Here is a 14,227-nt window from a genome sequence, read left to right on the forward strand (position 1 = left end):
CTCTTTCCATACTTTGGCTATTGTGGATAGTGCTGCTATAAACACGGGGATGCATGTGTCCCTTCGAAAGAACACACCTGTGGATAAATGCCTAGTAGTGCAATTGCTGGGTCGTCGGGTAGTTCTATTTTTAGTTTTTTGAGGAACCTCCATACTGTTTTCCAGAGTGGCTGCACCAGCTTGCATTCCCAGAGTGTTATAAGTTCTTTATAGATTTTGAATACTAACCCTTTATAGGATATGTAATTTGCAAATATCTTCTCCCATTCAGTAGGTTACCGTTTAGTTTCATTGTTTCCTTTGCTGTGCAGACACATTTTATTTTGATCTAGTTCCAATAGTTTATTTTTGCTTTTGTTTCCCTTGCCTCAGGAGACGTATCTAGAAACATATTATGGCCAGTGTTAGAAAATTATTGCCTGTGTTCTCTTCTAGGATTTTTATGGTTTCAAGTCTCACATTTAGGTCTTTAATCCATTTTGACTTTTATATATTGTGAAAGAAAGTGGTCCAGCTTCATTCTTTTGCATGTGGCTATCCAGTTTTCCCGGCATCCGTTTGTTGAAGAGACTTTTTCCCACTGTATATTCTTGCCTCCTTTGTTGAAGCTTAATTGACCATATAATCATGGGTTTATTTCTGGGTTTTATGTTTTACTCCATTGATCTGTGTGTCTATTTTTGTGTCAGTACCATACTGTTTTGGTTACTGTAGCTTCATAATATAACTTGAAGCCCGGAATTGTGATGCCTCCAGCTTTTGTTTTCTTTTTCAAGGCTGTTTTTGGGGTCTTTTGTGTTTCTATACAAAGTTTAGGATTGTTTGTTCTAGTTCTGTGAAAAATGCTATTGGTATTTTGATAGGGATTACATTAAATGTATAGATTGCTTTGGGTGGTGTAGACATTTTAACAAGGCTTATTCTTCAAGGGCACCCAGCTGGCTCAGTTGGTGTAGCATTCAACTCTTGATCTTAGGGTTGTGAGTTAAAGCCTCACATTGGGTGTAGAGACTACTTGAAAATAAAATCTTTAGGGAGCTTTCCAGAATGCTCGGTGAGAAGTGGAGGAACGGTGGGCGCCCAAGCTGTGCCCAGCCGTGCACTCTTTTCTGCTCCCCCACACTGGCCTTGGCCCTCTCACCAGCTATAGAAAATGGTGAGAGATAGAAACTACTTATTATGTTTTGGGGTCAAACCCAATGCCACCCAGGAAGAAATGGAAAAGGCTTACGGGAAACCGGCTTTGAAGTACCACCTTGATAAGAATCCAAATGAAGGAGAGAAGTTTAAACAGATTTCTCAAGCTTACGGAGTGCTCTCTGATGCAAAGGAAAGGGAATTATATGACAAAGGAGGAGAACAGGCAATTAAAGAAGGCCGAGCTGGTGGTGGTTTTGGCTCCCCTGTGGACATCTTTGATAGGTTTTTTGGAGGAGGACGAAGGATGCAGAGAAAAGGAGAGGTTAAAATGTCGTGCATTAGCTCTCTGTAACCTTAGAAGATTTACATAATGGTGCAACAGGAAAACTAGCTTTTCAAAAGAATGTGATTTGCGACAAATGTGAAGGCCCAGGTGTTAAGAAAGGAGTGGAAGACTGTTGTCCCAATTGCTGAGGCACTGGAGTGCAAATAAGAACTCATGGGGGGAGGACTTGGAATGACTCAGCAAATTCAGTCTGTGTGCATGGAGTGCCAGGGCCATGGGGAACGGATCGGTCCTAAAGATCGATGTAAAATCTGCAATGGAAGGGAGATAGTTTGAGAAAAGAAGATTCTAGAAGTTCATATTGACAAAGGCCTGGAAGATGACTAGAAGATAAACATTCCATGGTGAAGGAGACCAAGAACTGGTTCTGGAACCAGGAGATGTCATCACTGTTTTAGATCAGAAGGACCAGGCTGTTTTTCCTCGGCGAGGAGAGGATCTTTCCATGTGTGTGGACATCCAGCGGGTTGAAGCCTTGTGTGGCTTTCAAAAGCCAACATCTGCTCTGGACAACAGAACCACTGTCATCACCTCTCATTCCAGGTGAGATTGTCACGTACGGCGATGTTAAGCGTGTGCTAGACAAAGGCGTGCCAATTTATCGTAGACCATGTGAAAAGGGTCACCTGATCATCGAATTTGAGGTAAACTTTCCTGACAATGACTTTCTCTCTCCTGATAAACTCTCTCTGCTGGAAAAACTCCTACCTGAGAGGAAGGAAGTGGAAGAGACTGATGAAATGGACCAGGCAGGACTGGTGGACTTTGCTCCACATCAGGAAAGATGGCGCCATTACAATGGAGAAGCATATGAGGACGATGAACATCATCCTAGGGGTGGTGTTTGGCGGTCAGACCTCTTAATGGAGCCAGTAAGTAGCACCGCTGGCATTTTATATGCGGTATTGAGTTAATGAAAGACTACAGTTGTAGCTCACTACTTGCTATTGCTTTTGCTTTAAATATTCAACTATAGGGGCACCTGGGTGGCTCAGTCAGTTAAGCGTCCGACTAGCTCAGGTCATGATCTCACAGTTTGTGGGTTCGAGCCCTGCGTCGGGCTCTGTGCTGACAGCTCAGAGCCTGGAGCCTGATTTGGATTCTGTGTCTCCCTCTCTCTGCCCCTCCCCCACTCGCGCTCTGTCTCTCTCTCTCTCTCTCTCTCTCTCTCTCTCAAAAAAGTATAATAAACATTTAAAAACATTAAAAAGATATTCAGCTATAGTAGTGTTTTAAAAGTTAAATGAAGAGTAAACTTAAATAAAAAGCTCTGACTCTGCCCTGTGTGTGTGATGACTTCAGTGTGCAAGGTAAGTTTCATACTTGTAAAAACTGCTTAAAAAAAAAATCTCCCCTAGCATTTATTACGTCATACCTTGTGATTGATCTCAGCTCTATGGACATGAAACAGCTTAGACTGAAATGCTAGGTGTATGTATGGACTTCAGCGTATGACCCTTAATTGTTAAGCTGTACAGTTAAAACTTGTGTTTAGGGGCGCCTGGGTGGCTTGGTCGGTTGAGTGTCCGACTTCGGCTCAGGTCATGATCTCACGGTCCGTGAGTTCGAGCCCCGCGTCGGGCTCTGTGCTGACAGCTCAAAGCCTGGAGCCTGTTTCAGATTCTGTGTCTGCCTCTCTCTGTGACCCTCCCCCGTTCATGCTCTGTCTCTCTCTGTCTCAAAAATAAATAAAAACGTTTAAAAAAAAAACAAACTTGTGTTTAATTGGCAATCAGAAAAAGAACTTAATTTGTAGAAAAGTGTTGGTCTGTAGTTCTCTTAAGTGGGATTCATTGTGATGTTTCTGCATTTCTTCTGTTGCCTCAACTGTCTGTTCGTTGAAGATGGCATGCCGTGTAATTTGGTCTGTGGTATTAGTGATAGAAAGGATACTTTGCTTTTTTTTTTTTTAATGTTTATTTATTTTTGAGAGAGAGAGAGAGAGTGTGTGTGTGTGTGTGTGTGTGAGCTGGGGAGGGGCAGAGAGAGAGGGAGACCCAGGATCCCAAGCAGGCTCCAGACCCCAAGCTGTCAGCACAGAGCCCGACGCGGGGCTCGAACCCATGAACCATGAGATCATGACCTGAGCAAAAGTCAGACGCTCAAGTAACTGACGCACCCAGGTGTCCCAGAAAGGATACCTTTTTAAGAAGGAGTTTATAATATGCTGCTGTTTGAGGGCTTGCAATTATAGAATTCCATTCCCTTCTGCTATGCCATTTTCAACATACATATATATATGTGTGTGTGTGTGTGTGTGTGTGTGTGTGTGTGTGTGTGTGTGTGTAATCAGTCCTGTTTACACTTTTTTTTCCTTCTCTGTGGACCATGATAAGCTTCAGAGTGGTGACTTCGGGAGCAGGGTCACTGAGAGTGAAGAGGCATTGACATGGAGAAGTTAATTTGCATGTATGAGATAGGAAGGTGTTTTTTAGCTATGTTACAGGCTTCCTTTAAACCATTTAACTTACGCTCTGAAGTAACTTGCAATTTAATGTTGGTAGTATAGTAAATTATGGTGAATAGCTTTAATTGTATGTTCAACAGTTATGTTCATAAGCTTAAATCTGGATATCAGAATTAAGCAATTCTTGAAACGTTTGAATGTCTCCTTAATATACTGATTACAGGGGCGCCTGGGTGGCTCAGTGGGTTAAGCGTCTGACTTCCGCTCAAGGTCGCGATTTCACAGTTTGTGAGTTTGAGGCCTGCGCGGCCTGTGCTGACAGCTCAGAGCCTGGAGCCTGCTTCGGATTCTGTGTCTCCCACTCTCTCTGTCCCTCCCCACTTACAATCTGTCTCTCTCTCAATCTCAAAATAAATAAACATTAAAAAAAACTTTCTAGAAAATATACTGATTCTAAAGCAAAATAAATAAGTAAAATCTTTAAAAACTTGTTTTGTCCTTCCCACCCATGAACACGGAATGTCTTTCCATTTCTTTGGGTCATCTTGAATTCCTTTCATCTGTATTTTATAGTTTCCGTACGTAGTACAGGCCTTTCGCGTCTTTAGTTAAGTTTATTCCTAGATATTTTGTTGCTTTTGGTGCAGTTGTAAATGGGACTGTTTTCTTAATTTTGCTTTCTGCTGCTTCATTATTCATGTACAGGAGTGCACTGGATTTCTGTACATTGATTTTATATCCTGTGACTTTACTGAATTCATTTATCAGTTCTAGTCGTTATTTGGTGGAGTCTTTAGGGTTTTTCTGTGTAGACTATCATGTCACTGGCAAATAGAGTTTTACTTCTTCCTTACCAATTTGGATGTCTTTTATTTCTTTTTGTTATCTAAGTGTTGTGGCCAGGACTTCCAGAACTATGGTGAACAACAGTGGTGAGAGTGGACACCCCCGTCTCGTTCCTGATCTTAGGGGAAAAGCTCTCAGTTTTTCACCATTCAGCATGAGGTTAGCTGTGGGTTTTTCATGCATGGCCTTTATTATGTTGAGGTATGTTCCCTGTAAACCTACTTTGCAGAGGGTTTTTATCATGAACCATTGTTATACTTTGTCCGGTGCTTTTTCTGCTGTTGAAATGATCATATGGTTTTTATTATTTCTTTTATTGATGTGACGTATCACGTTGATTGTTAGGTGGATATGAAATCATCTTTGCATCCTGGGAATAAGTCCCACTTGATCATGGTGTATGATTTTTAAATACATTCTTGGATTCAGTTTGCTAATATTTTTTTGAGGATTTTTGCATCCTATTCGTGAGAGATATTGGCCGGTAGTTCCCTTTTTTTTTGCAGTGTCTTTGTCTGGTTTGGGTATCAGGGTAATGCTGGCTTCATAGAATGAATTAGAAGTTTTCTTTCCTCTTGTATTTTTTGGAATAGTTTGAGAAGAATAGATATTCACTCTTCTTTAAATGTCTGGCAGGGGCACCTGGGTGGCTCAGTGGGTTGAGCGTCTGACTTTGGCTGGGGTCATGATCTCACGGTTCGTGGGCTTGAGCCCCTCATCAGGCTCTGGGCTGACAGCTCAGAGCCTGGAGCCTGCTTCAGATTCTGTGTCTCCCTCTGGCTCTGCCCTTTCCCTGCTTGCGCGCCCTCTCTCTCTCTGTCTCTCTCCCTCAATAATAAACATTTAAAAAAAAAATGTTTTGTAGAATTCTCCTATGAAGCCATCTGGTCCTGGACTTTTGTTGGTTGGGAGTTTTTGGATTACTGATTCAATTTCATTGATGGAGATCAGCGTGTTCAAATCTTCTTTCTTCCTGCTTTAGTTTTGATGGTTTTTTTTTTTTTTTTTTTTTTTAGTGTTTATTTATTTTTGAGAGAGTGCAGGCAGGGGAGGGGCAGAGAGAGGGGCACAGAAGATCTGAAGCAGACTCTGCACTGACAGGAATCAGGCAGACGTGGGGCTCGAACTCACGAACCATGAGATCATGACCTGAGCCAAACTCAGACGCTGGACCGACTGAGTCACCCAGGTGCCCCTAATTTTGATGGTTTCTATGTTTCTTTGTTTTGAGGAATTTATTCATTTTTTCTAAGTTGTCCAATTTATTGGCATATAGGTTTTCATGATATTCTGCTACAATTGTTTGTATTTCTGTGATGTTGGTTGTTCTCTCTCCTCTTTCATTAATAATTTTATTTATTTGGGTCCTTACTCTCTTTTTTTAATGTATCTTGCTAGAGGTATATCAATTTTGTTAACTTTTTTTCTTTTCTTAATTTCTTTTTTTTTTCTTTTTTTTTTTTTTTCAACTTTTTTTAAATTTATTTTTGGGACAGAGAGAGACAGAGCATGAACGGGGGAGGGGCAGAGAGAGAGGGAGACACAGAATCGGAAACAGGCTCCAGGCTCCGAGCCATCAGCCCAGAGCCTGACGCGGGGCTCGAACTCACGGACCGCGAGATCGTGACCTGGCTGAAGTCGGACGCTTAACCGACTGCGCCACCCAGGCGCCCCTCTTTTCTTAATTTAAATTCTAGTTTGGAGCCCCTGTGTGGCTCAGTCAGTTAAGCATCTGACTCTTGATTTCAGCTTAGGTCATGGTCTCTCAGTTTCGTGAGTTCAAGCCTGTGCTAACAGCACAGAGCCTGCTTGGGATTCTGTCTCCGTCTCTCTCTCTCTCTGTGCCTCCCTGCCCCCTCTCTCAAAATAAATAACTACACTTTAAAAAATTCTAGTTAGTTAATATATAGTGTAATATTCGTTTCAGGAGTACAATTTTATCATTTCTTTTCCAGGAACAAGCGTCTGGTTTCATTGATCTATCCTACTGTTTTTTTAGTTTCCATATCACTTATTTCCGCTCTAATCTTTTGCCTCATCCTTCTGTTGGTGTTGGGTTTTTTTTTTTTTTGTTCTTTTTCTAGCTCCTTTACATGTAATATTAGGTTGTTTATTTAAGATTTTTCTTGCTTTTTTGAGGTAGGCCTGGATTGCTATAAGCTTCTCTCTTGGAGCCACTTTTGCTGCATTGGAAAGGTTTCGGACCATTGTGTTCTCACTTTCCTTTGTTCATTTGTTTCTATGTATTTTTTTATTTCTTCTTTGATTTCTTTCTTGATTAATTCATTGTTTGGTAGCATGTTATTTAACCTTCATGTATTTGGGCTCTTTCCAGATTTTTTCTGGAAAAGGGCTGATTTCTCAACTTGTAAAAAATGTTTATTTATTTTCGAGAGACAGAGTACGAGTGGGGGAGGGGCAGAGAGCGAGGGAGACCCGGAATCTGAAGCAGGTTCCAGGCTCTGAGCTGTCAGCACAGAGCCAGACACAGGACTTGAACTCACAAACCGAGAGATCGTGACCCGAGCCGAAGTTGGCTGCTTAACCGACTGAACCACCCAGGTGCCCCTCTAGTGGCCGATTTCTAGTTTCATAGTGTTGTGGTTAGAAAGGATGCATAACATGACTTCAGTCTTTTTGAATTTGTTGAGACTTGTTTTGTGACCCACTATGTGATCTGTTCTGGAGAATATTCCACATACACTTGATAAGAATGTGTGTTCTGTTGTTTTATGATGGAATGGTCTGAACAGATCTATGAAATCCGTCTGGTTCAGTGTCTTATTCAAAGCCATTGTTTTGTTGTTGATTTTCTGTTTGGATGATCTGTCCATCAATGTAAGTGGGGTGTTAAAGTCCCCTACTATTATTGTAATACTATCAATTATTTTCTTTATGTTTGTTGTTAACTGTTTTATGTGTTTGGGTGCTCTCATGTTGGGGGCGTAAATATTTACAATCGTTATTATCTTCTTGTTGACTTGTCCCTTTTATGATTATATAGTGTCCTTCTTTGTCTTTTGTTACAGTCTTTGTTTAAAGTCTGTTTTGTTCTTTTTTTTTTTTTTTAAGTTTATGTATTTATTTTGAGAGAGCAAGCACGGATGGGGAAGGGGCAGAGAGAGGGGGGCGGGGAGACAGAGTCCCAACCAGGCTCCATGCTGACTACCGTGAGGCTCGTTGTCACAAACTGTGAGGTCAGGACCTGAGTCGAAATCAAGAGTCAGATGATTACCCACTGAGCCACCCAGGTGCCCCAAGTCTATTTTGTTCTACAGAACTATCGCTAACCCATCCTTCTTTTGACATCCATTTGCATGATAAACGTTTTCTGTCTCCTCACTTTCAATCTGCAGGTGTCTTTCAGTCTAAAACAAACCTCTTGTAGACAGCATATAGATGGGTCTTTTTTCTTTAGACACTCTCTCACCCTATGTCTCTTGATTGGGGCATTTAGTCCATTTATTCAAAGTAATTATTGATAGATATGTATTTATTGCCATCTTGCGCCTTGTTTTGTGGTTGTTTCTGTTCACTTTCTCTGATCCTTTCATGGTCTGTTGACTTTCTTTAGCGATACACTTGGGTTCCTTCCTCTTTATTCTTTGCATATCTATTACTGGTTTTTGATTTGTGGTCACCATTAGGTTTGTATGTAACCTCGTCTGCACGTAGCGGTCTGTATTAAGTTGATGCACTTAGTTTAAAGCCCATTCTTTACTCCTCTTCCTCCCACATTTTTGATATAAGGCGTCATATCCTTATATTTTGTGAATCCCTTGACTGATTTTTACAGAAATGTTTATTTTTACTGCTTTTGCATACTTTTACTTTGTCAAATACTGTCACTTACGGTCTTCCTTTCCACTCAGAGTCCCCTTTAACATTCTTGTAGGACTGGCTTAGTGGTTATGAACTCCTTTAGTTTTTGTTTGTCTGCAAAACTCCTTCTGTCTCTTTCTATTCTGAATGATTGCCTTTCTGCATAGAGTATTCTTAGCCGTAGATTTTTCCCTTTCAGCACTTTGAATATACCATGCCACTCCCTTCTGGCCTGCAAAGTTTTTGCTGGAAAATCCAATGATTGCCTCATGGCGTTTCCCTTGTTTGTAACTGTTTTCTCTTCGCTTGCTGATTAAGATTTTTTTCTTTCTTGTTACTTTTTGCCATTTTATTTATTTTTAAGTAAGCTCTATGTGAAAAGTGCGCTCGAACTCATGACCCTGAGATTAAGAGTCACATGTTCTCAGGGTGGCTGGGTGGCTCAGTTGGTTACACGTCTGACTCTTGATTTCAGCTGAGGCCATGATCTCATGGTTCCAGGGATAGAGCCCCACATTAGGCTCTATGCTGGCAGTGCAGGGCCTGCTTGGGATTTTCTCTCTTCCTCTCTCTCTGCCTCTCCCCACCTCTCACAATAAATACATAAACTTTAAAAAAGGAAAGAGTCACATATTTTACCAACTGAGACAGCCAGACACCCCACTCTTTTTTTTTTTCTTATTTATTTCAGAGAGAGAGAGAGAGAGAAGGGGCAGAGAGAGAGAGAGAGAGAACCCAAGCAGGCTCTGTACTGTCAGTGCAGAACCTGACATGAGGCTCAAAACCACAAGCTGTGAGATCATGACCTGAGCCAAAACCAAGAGTCAGATGCTTAGCCGACTGAGCCACCCAGGTGCCCCCCGGCACCCTACTTCTTGCCATTTTAATTACTCTGTGTCTTGGTGTGGACCTCCTTGGGTTGAATTTTTGGAGGTATCTTTTGGGGTATTTCTGTGCCTCCTGGAGATCTGTTTCTTTCCCCAGATTAGGGAAATTTTCAGCTATTTTTTCTTCAAATAAGTTTTCTGCCCCCTATCTCTCTCTTCTTCTGAGATCCTTATAATAGGGAATGTTATTACACTTGATGGAGTTCCTGAGTTCCTGAAGACTATTCTCAATTTGTATAATTTTCTTTCCTCTCCTTTCCTCACCTTGGTTCCTTTCCATTATTCAGTCTCCCAGGTCTTTAATTCATTCTTGTGCTTCAACTAACCTGTCAAGTGTATTTTATTCTATCAAGTGTATTTTTAATTTCATTTATTGTATTCTCAATCTCTGATTGGTTCCTTTTATCTCCGTGTTAAGGGTTTCACTGATGTTTTCCACTCTTTTCTCAAGTTCAGTGGGTCTTTTTATGATCATTTCTTTATTTTTATTATTATTTTTTATTTTAGAAATTGAGAGATAGCAGGGAGAGGGGCAAAAGGAGAGAGAGAGAATTTTTTTTTAAATGATTTTTTTTAAACGTTTATTTATTTTTGAGACAGAGAGAGACAGAGCATGAACGGGGAGGGTCAGAGAGAGGGAGACACAGAATCTGAAACAGGCTCCAGGCTCTGAGCTGTCAGCACAGAGCCCAATGCGGGGCTCGAACTCACGGACCGCGAGATCGTGACCTGAGCCGAAGTCGGCCGCTTAACCAACTGAGCCACCCAGGGCGCCCCGAGAGAGAATTTTTTTTAACTTATTTTATTTTTATTTATTTATTTATTGAGAGAGAAACTTAAGCAGGCTCCATACTGAGCGTGGAGCACCATGAGGGGCTCGATTCCGCAACCCTGGGATCATGACCTGAGCTGAAATCAGGAGTCAGACTCTCAACTGACTGAGCCACCTGATACTTTAAATTCTCTATTGGGCATATTACCTATATTCGTTTTGCTTTGGCCTCTTGCTGTGGTTTGTTCCTGTTCTTTCATTTGGGGCAGGCATATTCCTCTGTCTCCTCATTTTGTCTGACTCTCTGTGCCTGTTTCTGGGTGTTAGGAAAGTTAACTCCTTCTCCTGCCCTTAACAATAATTGCCTTATGAGGAAGAGGTCCTGTAGTGCCGTGCGGTGCAATGTCCCCTGTTCCCCGGGACCTGGCCCTTCAGGGAGTGTTCCCTATGTGTGTTGCATGTGCTCTGCTGTCGAGTCTTGGCCTCTTTTTCCTTCAGTCCAGTTGTCTGCTGAGGCTCTTTTTGCCCATTCGGGCAGCAAGGTGTGCCGCGGTCTGACTGCAAAACGAGACTTGCCCCCACCACTGCCGGAACTGAGGCCCTCTGTTTTTGTGTTCTTACAAGCGCCTCTAAATCTTTTGGAGAGCAAGACTAGGCATAAATAATTAAAAGCCCAAAATTTAAAAAGGTAGTTATGGTGAGTACAAAGAACTATGTGTATTCAAGGGAGTGAGAAATCACATTTGCCTTTGGGGGTTGGGATAAGCATTAGGGATACGGTAGCATTCTAGGTGAGTCTATGGGGAGGGAATGGCATTCTAGGTAGAGGGAACCGAAATACGAAGATACGGAGGCAGAAAAGAAGTAGGTGTTGGGAAGCACAGGGAGTGGTCCTGGGTGGAGTATGTGTTCATTCATTCCCTTATTCCAAAACATTTGTTGAGGATTTACTATGTGCCAGATACTGGCTTCTAGAGTTGGCTCGGCAGCTCAATTACACGATCCAAGACTTTCGTCCTTTATAGATTGCTAATTGTTGATATTCTGTGTGTCCAACAACATTTCCTGCTGGGACACCATGTGTGTAACAGCTCCTAGTACCAAATCCTCATATGACAATGTGTGAGAAAGCAGTCTCCTCTCACCTGGCAGTTAACATTAAGGAAGCTTCAGGATCCACTGCAGTCTTCCCTCAGGCCCAAGGCCTTGTTTCCTTTTCCAGCCCCGTTTAGTGCTTCATCTGTTCTTCACATTCTGCTATGCTCCCTCTGATACTTGCCGATAATTGGACTTGGACAAATAGATTATCCATATGGGGCAAAATGTAATAAACTGCCTCTCTTCTTCAGATCAATATGAAAATCAACTCTGGGTCTATTACAGATGTAAATGCCAGAAGTAAAACTTGAAAACTTTTAGAAAACAATGTAGGGAACATCTTTCTAATTTTAGAGTAGGGAAAGAGTTCTTAAACCAGATGCCAAGAAGCTCTAATTATAAAAGAAAAGATTTATACGTTGCATTTAAACTAAGAACACTTATTCAACAATAGACATTGTAAAAAAATGAGGGAAAAAGGGAGAAAATATTTATAACTTATGCACCTAAACAAAGGATTGCTATCAAGAATGCATAAAGGATGTCTTCAAATCTATCAAGAAAAAGATCGACCTATCAGAACATATGCAAAAGGCATGAATAGGCATTTCACAAAAGAGAAAATACATATGGCTGATAAGTACCTGAAAAGATGCTCAATCTCCATCATAATCAGGGAAATGCAAATCAAGACCACAAGCAGATACCATTTGACATCCATGAGATTGACCAAAATTAAGAAATCTCACTCACTGTACTTGAGTGTTAGAGAAGATATAGATTGATGAGAACTCATAAACATTGCCGGTGAGTATGTAAATTGATTCAACTACTTTGAAGTAATTTGGCATTATTTTGTACATTTGAACATCTCTATACCCTATGGTCCAATGAGAAGACGCTTATATACATGAACAAGAGACACTATGAAGGTGTTCACTGATTATTGTGCAGAGTGACAAGACCCTGGGACGGATGTAATACCCATTGGTAGGAAAATGAATCAATAAACTTTGGTATATTCACACAGGGGAATAATATACAGCTCTGAAATTTCATACAATGAAAATAATATATAATAACAATAGGTATGAATCTGGGTATATAATGATGAGTGAAAAAAAAGGACTTCTTAAATGACCACATGGAGGCTAATACACTTAAAATTGTTTTAATTATTTAAAAAATATTTTTAACATTTATTTAGTTTTGAGAGACAGAGATAGAGCACGAGCAGGGGAGGGGCAGAGAGAGGGGGGACACAGAATCCAAAGCGGGCTACAGGCTCTCAGTTGTCAGCACAGAGCCTGACACGGGGCTTGAACCCACAAACCGTGAGATCATGACCTGAGCCGAAGTCGGATGCTTAGCCAGCTGAGCCACCCAGGCACCCCTTAAATTATTATTATTAAGTTTATTTATTATGAGAGAGAGAGGGAGAGACAGTGCAAGCTGGGGTAAGAGCAGGGAGAAAGGGAGACCCAGAATCTGAAGCAAGCTCCAGGCTGTGAGCTGTCAGCACAGAGCGTGACGCAGAACTTGAACCCACAAGCCGTGAGATCATGACCTGAGCCAAAGGTGCCCCTACGGTACACTTTTTATAAAGACTCTCTAAAACAAGGAAAACAAAACAATACATTGTGTAGGCACTCATATGTGACAAAACCATTTTTAAGGGCTATATGGATGTGAGACCAAAACTAGAGGCAACACAAGAAAAAAATAGATACATTGGACTGCATAAAAATTTTAAACTTCTGTGCGTCAAAGGGCACAATCAACAGGGTGAAAAGGCAACCCACAGAATGGGAGAAAAATTCGCAAAGCATATATCCGATAAGGGATTAATATCCAGAATATATAAAGAACTCCTACAACCCCAAAACAATGACTACAACCCCCCCCCCACCTGATTAAAAAATGGGCAAATGTCTTAAATAGACATTTCTCCGAGGAAGATATGCTAAGGGCCAACAAGATGAAAGGTGTTCAACATCACTAATCATTAGGAAATGCAAACAATATCCACAGATACCTCCTCACACACATTAGGATGGGGATCAAAAAAAAAAAAAAAAACAAACAGAAAATAACAAGAATTCATAAAGATGAGAAGTTGAGGGGCGCCTGGATGGCTCAGTTGGTTAACCATCGGACTCTTGGCTGTGGCTCAGGTCTTGATCTTACATTTCGTGTGTTCGAGCTCCACATCGGGCTCCGTGCTGACAGTGCAGAGCCTGCTTGGGATTCTGTCTCTCTCCCTCTCTCTCTATGCCCTTCCCACACTCACTCTCTTTCTCTCAAAATAAATAAATAAACTTTTAAAAAAGAGATGAAAAGTTGAAACTTTTATACATTACAATAGACAAAATTGTGACAGAAGCAACCCAAGTGTCCATTGTGTTTGAATGGATAGAGAAAGGCGGTATGTAGCTGAAGTCATTATGCTAGGTGAAATTTGCCGGTCACAAAATGACAAAATATTGTACCGTTCTGTTATATGAAGTATGTAGAGGAGTCAAATTCCTAGAGACAGAAAGTAGAATGGTGGTTAACAGGGGCTGGGGGAAGGGAGAAATTGTTTTCTTTAATAGATACAGAGTTTCAGTTTGGGAAGATGAAAAAGTTCCGGAGATGGAGGGTGGTGATGGTTGTGTAACATTTTGAACGTTTTTTTCCTATTTATTTATTTATTTATTTAAATATACATCCAAGTTAGAATATAGTGCAATAATGATTTCGGGAGTAGAATCCAGTGATTCATCCCATACATAAAATACCCAGTGCTCATTTCAACAAGTGTCCTCCTCAATGTGCCTTGCCCATTTAGCCCATCCCCCGCCACCCACCCACCACCCCTCGAGCAATCCTCAGTTTGTTCTCTGTATTTAAAAGTCTCTTATGTTCTG

At 41.2% G+C, this 14,227-nt stretch overlaps 1 protein-coding gene across 1 annotated transcript; it reads left to right on the forward strand.

Moving 5' to 3' along the window:
- The first annotated feature begins 1,153 nt into the window (after window positions 1-1,153).
- LOC109273296 (dnaJ homolog subfamily A member 1-like) lies at window positions 1,154-2,400 on the forward strand. The gene is made up of 2 exons (XM_053888582.1): window positions 1,154-1,462; window positions 2,035-2,400. The coding sequence occupies exons 1-2, from the start codon at window positions 1,154-1,156 to the stop codon at window positions 2,398-2,400; spliced, it is 675 nt and encodes a 224-aa protein (XP_053744557.1).
- The last annotated feature ends 11,827 nt before the right edge of the window (window positions 2,401-14,227 follow it).

Source organism: Panthera pardus, unplaced genomic scaffold (genome assembly GCF_024362965.1).
Source record: "Panthera pardus isolate Hobbes unplaced genomic scaffold, ASM2436296v1 HiC_scaffold_23, whole genome shotgun sequence".
Classification (NCBI taxonomy): Eukaryota; Metazoa; Chordata; class Mammalia; order Carnivora; family Felidae; genus Panthera; species Panthera pardus.